The following is a 5,802-nucleotide window of genomic DNA, read 5'->3' as shown; positions in this document are numbered from 1 at the left end:
GCGGGGAAGGGGCCGGGCCTTCCCCCGATGCCCCCACAGCAGTGCCGGCTGCCCCCTTGGCCCCCCCCCCCACTCCCTCAAGAGCCCCTCCCTGTTTCTGGGGCTGCCCCTCCCCCCTCAAGTCGGTGGGGGGGGGGGCCACACGCTGCCCCCTGCAGGCCGCCACCTGCCTCCGGGTATGGGGGCACCACTCAGCCCCTCGCCATGTCACCAGGTGCTGGGGGCCAGGCGCTGTGGTGGCCCCACTGCAGGGAGCAAGACCCCAAGTCTGCCGCAGGCCCCTGTCCCCCTCCCTCCACGAGGCTGGAAGACCTTGGAGCCCACTCAGTTCTGCCTGGGCAGCCCAGCACCGAGGGCCTAGCACATACGTGCGACACTCGAGCCTTGGTGCCGGCCACTAGCCCCGTCAGGCTCGGAGGCCAAGTCCACTGGATGGAGAGCAGCAGCCCAAAGGGAAGCATGGGGGGACCGTGGCACCCGCCCCCACAGAAACCTGGGGACACAATGTGCCGTGGGCTATTAATGATGGCCTAAAACCTGACACCCAAGTGGCCAAGTCCCTGCACGGTGCATCGTGGCCGCAGGAGGCAAGGGACTGCTTGCCTGCTCCTCACTTGCGTACAAGCACGGGCAAGGCCAAATCTACACTGTTTATAGGGCAGGTACTTGGGGATTAGCCAAAGATGCCTGTTGCCAGATCTGCATCGTCTGCCCCCAGAGCTGCTCCGATTTGAACCTTTGAATAAGCCTGACACAGGACAGATTCTTCAAACCACTTCAGTCAACACAGGTGTAGACATGCCCTTTCCATAAGGCTGAATGACCAGACGTGCACAGTGACCAAAGCAAGTGGTGCTCCCCACTCTCCATGGCTTCAACTAGAGAAGCATAACTTGCTTTTAGAGAGGAATCCAGGCAAGACAAGGTGTCTGTTGCACAGTATTCAGGGAGCTAATAATGGGAACAAGATTTATGTCAATGAGAACCACTTCCAGGGCCAGTTCAAGTTGTAGATCCCAGTGAACAGATTTGGATAAACACAGCATTAAAGCAAGATGAAAAGTAGTAAGTTACTGGACTTCTGGAAGGATGTCTCATCTATTACTCACCTCTCCTCCTTCCAGTTGCAGTAGCAGAGGAAAAACAGGCTGAAAAGGCATACAGCCTGCCGTTGCTGGTTTAGTGTCTCTATTCTCTTGGCAGCCAGATGCCTGGATGAGCAGTTGCCAAGAAAGATCTCAAGCTGTAAGTCAGGAGTTCAGTCCCATTCAAGCCTAGCTTTAGGCGAGAACACGTAGTGCATAAGGCCTCTTGACTCTCAGGGGCACGGCAGTGATTCACATGTGTTTGCTTTAGTACATGAAGCAGATGCAATCCTACACCAAAAGCACATGCTTTCTCACCAGGAACCATACCACCCTACCCAAAAGGTACCCTTATTTGCCCCTTGGCCTCTCATGGGTTGAATACAGGAACATCTCTATGGTGAGCTTTGAATGCCAGCTCCATTTTGAGAGCTATATGCAGAATGCCTGGCTTCTCAAGGCACTAGAGAAAGAAAATCTGACTGAGGCAGGATACCATTTACAATAAAAAGCAAAGAGTGTTTGCATATGCATATGTGCCATACTTTGTTCAGGTTGTTATATATTTTAGAGAAGTTAAGCTGCTGAACAGATGGAAAAAATCCTCCCCACAGTGAAAACTTTACATCAGCACTCCAGACAGCAAGGACAGCTGAAAAGGAAGAGGGGAAAAAAAAATGATATAGGAAAATGTTGGCAGGTGGCTATTGAAAAAAGAACAGCGTGTGTCAGGAGGCCTGGAGGAGAAACCTGAAGACCTGTCAAACTAAGTGAAGTGCAAGTTCTGGACGTTCACCATATAAACCCTCAGTAGTTAGGTGCTGAAAGTCTTGCCATAAAACTCATTCTGACTGCAAAACCAGTGATCTAGAGGTCCCACACTGCAAACGTAACTTAGGGACTCGTGTCTGGAGCACAAAAGGTTTCAGCAAGAGAACTGCAGTGATTCTGCATTCAGTGCCCATGGGCAGCTGAGGTGGACAGTATGCATGGTGGGGGCAGGAGGGAGGCATGACTCCTAACTCAGCCCATAATTAACCATTTCAGTAGCACCATAAAAGGGACAGTGACCAGCAACTGTGCCCACTGCTTTTACCATGGCAGGTCAGTCAAGTCCTTTCTATTACAGTAGCTCTAACTAATACACACCAAATTGTTTCTTCTTCGGTTTGCTTGTTCACGCTGCCTTTCGTTTGTGTGTATCTAGTCTCCACATCTTAAAACGCCTGCCTCCTCCTCATATTTAGTATTTAATCTAGTCCAGCTGACCTCATCCGGGGAGACAACTCTGTGAAAGACAAAGCAAAAATACTATATAGGCAACCTTATGATGCCCTTGTCTTAAAGCACAGTGATGGTCATGGGAAGCAGCTATGTACTAATACCTTTCTGGAGTAGGTTCACTTTCAGTTGCCCATACTCATTTCAGTAACAAAAATACATAATCTCTCTTATCCCTGCAACACACGTAGGTAGGAAACCCTGAACTGTTCTGAGATCTCATGCATGCAACCGGCCAGTGGTCCAGCTGGATTTTGTCCTGTTATGAATGGGCACCCCAGTGAAGATTGTGCGAGTAGAATTTGTCAAGGGGAAGTCGTGTTAACAGGTACAAATTAACCAACCAGAAAGAACCCCAGTCTGTTCCTCAGATGCAGGTGGAATAATAGTGGGCTGCAGAGAAAACGTTCTTACTTGTAAACTAACAATATCTGGTGTGAAAAAACACTGAGCCATGAGCAAAGAGATCAAACAAGGCCATTCTTAGAGTCACTTTGCAGAGTACAATCACATTGAGGCATGGAGGATTTTTGGCAACCCTAAGAACAGTCTCTCTTTTAAAAATCCCCCTTATGATTCTGGCCACAGGAGAGGTTTGCAGATGCTAAACCTTTTGTTTTAAAAACAGCTGGTTTTTTTTATTGCAAAATACTTAATTCACTGTTGAAATGAAATGAAACAACAGAATAGGAATACAATTTTACTAGTTTATATTTCAATTCATAAAGTATACACACTGCAACTATGCTACCACAATGTCCACGCATCTAATATTGATGGAGTTACAGTTGTTGGGTTTTTTTTGGTATTAAACAATAAAGATAATGTACGCAATTAAGGAAAAAAGCTTGGACATAGCATGTTATATCCTGTAGTCACAGAGTACATTAGCTAGCGTTAGTACAGTTAACAAGAAAAAGGTAGAAATACAAAATAAACCAAATATCTTTATATACAAACCAGTGCCTCTTATTGTTACCAGCTTATACTCACACTGCACACAAAATTTATCCACTGATGCAATAGATACTTCAGCATAACACAAACCATTATAAATTAAAAATATTACAAGGTGCAAAACTCCATTCTACAGCTTTCTGGTGAGAACTTCAGGACAATCCAAAAGATGAGAAATCCAAGTAAGTTTAGCACCGATTAGTGCAACTGCATTAAGCATGGAAAAAATGACCTACAGAACCTCCATACATGTTACCAGAAAAGCCAGTTACGACACACAGCTATGGATGTTTGCAGCTACACTCACGCAGATTTTTGCCTCTCAAATATATCTCAGTTTATTGTCTCTTTGTCCCATTCATACATATGTGCAAAACTAATTCTGGAAGCCCTTACAGAACTTCACAGAAGGCCTGCTACAGCCAGGTTAAAAACGAAAACGAAAAAACAGACAAAAGTGAACAGAAGGACATAATTAAACGACAAAACATCCACATGATTAGCTCGTATTAGCAGTCCTGGTGTTGGGATTGAAATGCTGTTGATGAGCGCGGCTCAAACAATATGACACAGAAGTAAAACGGAATTTGTCAAGCATTCTGATTTTCTCGTCTAGCACTCTGACAAGTCTCCCAACCTAGGGCTGTGAATCTGGTTGGCAGCCCAGGCTAAAAAAGCCCAGTTGCATAGAATTGAGTAGTAATTCAGAAAGAAATGGCAAGACACCACGAGATGGATGATGCACGCATGTTAAACCAAAATGGGCTTGCTCCGACAGGAGCGCTGAGACCACCCCCCTTCGTAAAGCATGTCACCTCCCGCTCTCCAAATCCTAGCTCTGGGGACTACTTTCTGGCACTGATATAGTTCTTGCTAAGAGTCATTATTTGCTTTGTTAGTGACACTTTTTCCTTTTAAATAAAATATTAAAAAAGGTTATAACTGTAAAAAAACCTATTGTATGTAAACTTAACAATTAGGGTTTGGTAAGTTCTCGTACCTAGTTTGTGAAAAGCCTCCAGCCAGACCGCAGAATGGAGTGTTTCTCTGAAGAGCTTCAATCTAGCTACATCACCTGTTAAATATCAGTAGTATGAAGATCCCGTGTCTAGCAATAAAGCCTTTGTGTTTCCATCCACTTTATCACTGACCTATTGAAATCCTGACATGCTGTGTTTCTATTTTATGTACATTCTGGTCCTCTCACATGTCACAGAATTAAACATCTGGCCAAGGAAGGCAACAAAAGGTGTTGTTAAGAAGATGCATTTGACGGAGTTTTGCTTTTCAACAAGTCTCTTTCCCTTGGACTCCAGTCACTGTTTTTATAGAACTTAATGTTCGGTTGAACCAAGTCTTCTTTGCAGCCTGAACCTCATTCAGTGCCAGGCCCAAATGGTGCTCCAAATCCTGCAAAGGGAACAGCCAAGAGAAAGCAGCTGTGACATACACATGTACAGCACAAAACTGTTTCAGTAAGGCCCAGAGGACCCAAACAACCTACCCCCCCACCTGCTGACAATTTTATAGCTTCTGAAGAGCCCTTTTAAGTCTGGCAAGCACATTTTCATTCTGTGTGCACAAAGCTTGTGTCATTACCATGCAGCTACCTCCACCCTGCAACTCCATACAGACTGAAGGTGAACAAGGGGTTTCGAGGAACTGGATTTTTCCCTGCTAACTTTTGGCCAAGAATATACTTTAATTAGTAGATGAAAAAGAAAAGCCTACATATTCCCTGATCAGTGCACCCAAACATAACACCCACCTCTTTCATTTTAATCAGTTCCACATGCACACTTAGGAAGCAAGAAATTAAGAATTCAGCATGTTATGCACTGGCCAAGCTGCAACTGAAGGGTGTGCAGAGATGACAAGTACTGGCAAAGTGTAAATACAAGGAAGCAATTTAGGTTAGAAAATGAGCAGAGGAAAATTTAGGTCCGATATCCAAAAGTCCCTCCTTGTTAAGCTATAGACCACATGTCCCAGGGATGCAGCAAAAGCATCCTTCCTCAGCACAAGAGAAACCTGACTGGACAGAGAACTGGAGAAGAGATTGAAGAAAACTATGATTGTTGTGGATGGATGCAGGGCTGGCTGGGATGTGGCAGCTCTCATATTTCCATCACAAACCCACAACAGGAGGATAAGAAGAGTACTCTCCAAGCTTCAACCTTAGCCTTTAGCAATTTCCAATTAAAAACAGAAACAAAAAGTAACTCCCTCCTTCCCTCCCCAACTGGGTGTATAAAATGGCCTGTTTTACTTCCTTTATCCTTTAAGATTTCACTCAATCAGCTTCCTGTTGGGAGCTCCAACACATGCTACAGTTTACATGGGGCAGCTGTACTGCTACTCCAGTCTGCATGGAAGTAGTAAACCAGTGCAGAGTGGTCTGTTCAAGACACTGCATTGTTCTCATACCACAGCATTTGAGTGCCTTCCAACCATACATTAAAAAACGTGACTTGTTTCT

General features: G+C 45.1%; 1 protein-coding gene across 2 annotated transcripts in view; it reads right to left on the bottom strand.

The window, feature by feature from the left end:
* Positions 1-3,053: 3,053 nt before the first annotated feature.
* Positions 3,054-5,802, bottom strand: part of RABGAP1 (RAB GTPase activating protein 1) — a 111,775-nt gene continuing 109,026 nt past the window's right edge. For both annotated transcript variants that reach the window (XM_019510866.1, XM_019510867.1), the window contains one exon: positions 3,054-4,733. In XM_019510866.1, coding sequence (XP_019366411.1) covers positions 4,611-4,733 — 123 coding nt within the window. In that variant the 3' untranslated portion in view covers positions 3,054-4,610. The remainder of the gene's footprint in view (positions 4,734-5,802) is intronic.

The sequence above is a fragment of the Gavialis gangeticus genome, unplaced genomic scaffold (assembly GCF_001723915.1).
Source record: "Gavialis gangeticus isolate Ggan-Ray unplaced genomic scaffold, GavGan_comp1, whole genome shotgun sequence".
In the NCBI taxonomy this organism is placed as follows: Eukaryota; Metazoa; Chordata; order Crocodylia; family Gavialidae; genus Gavialis; species Gavialis gangeticus.
The sequence above is the reverse complement of the archived record's forward strand: the minus strand, read 5'-3'. Positions and strand labels throughout refer to the sequence as shown.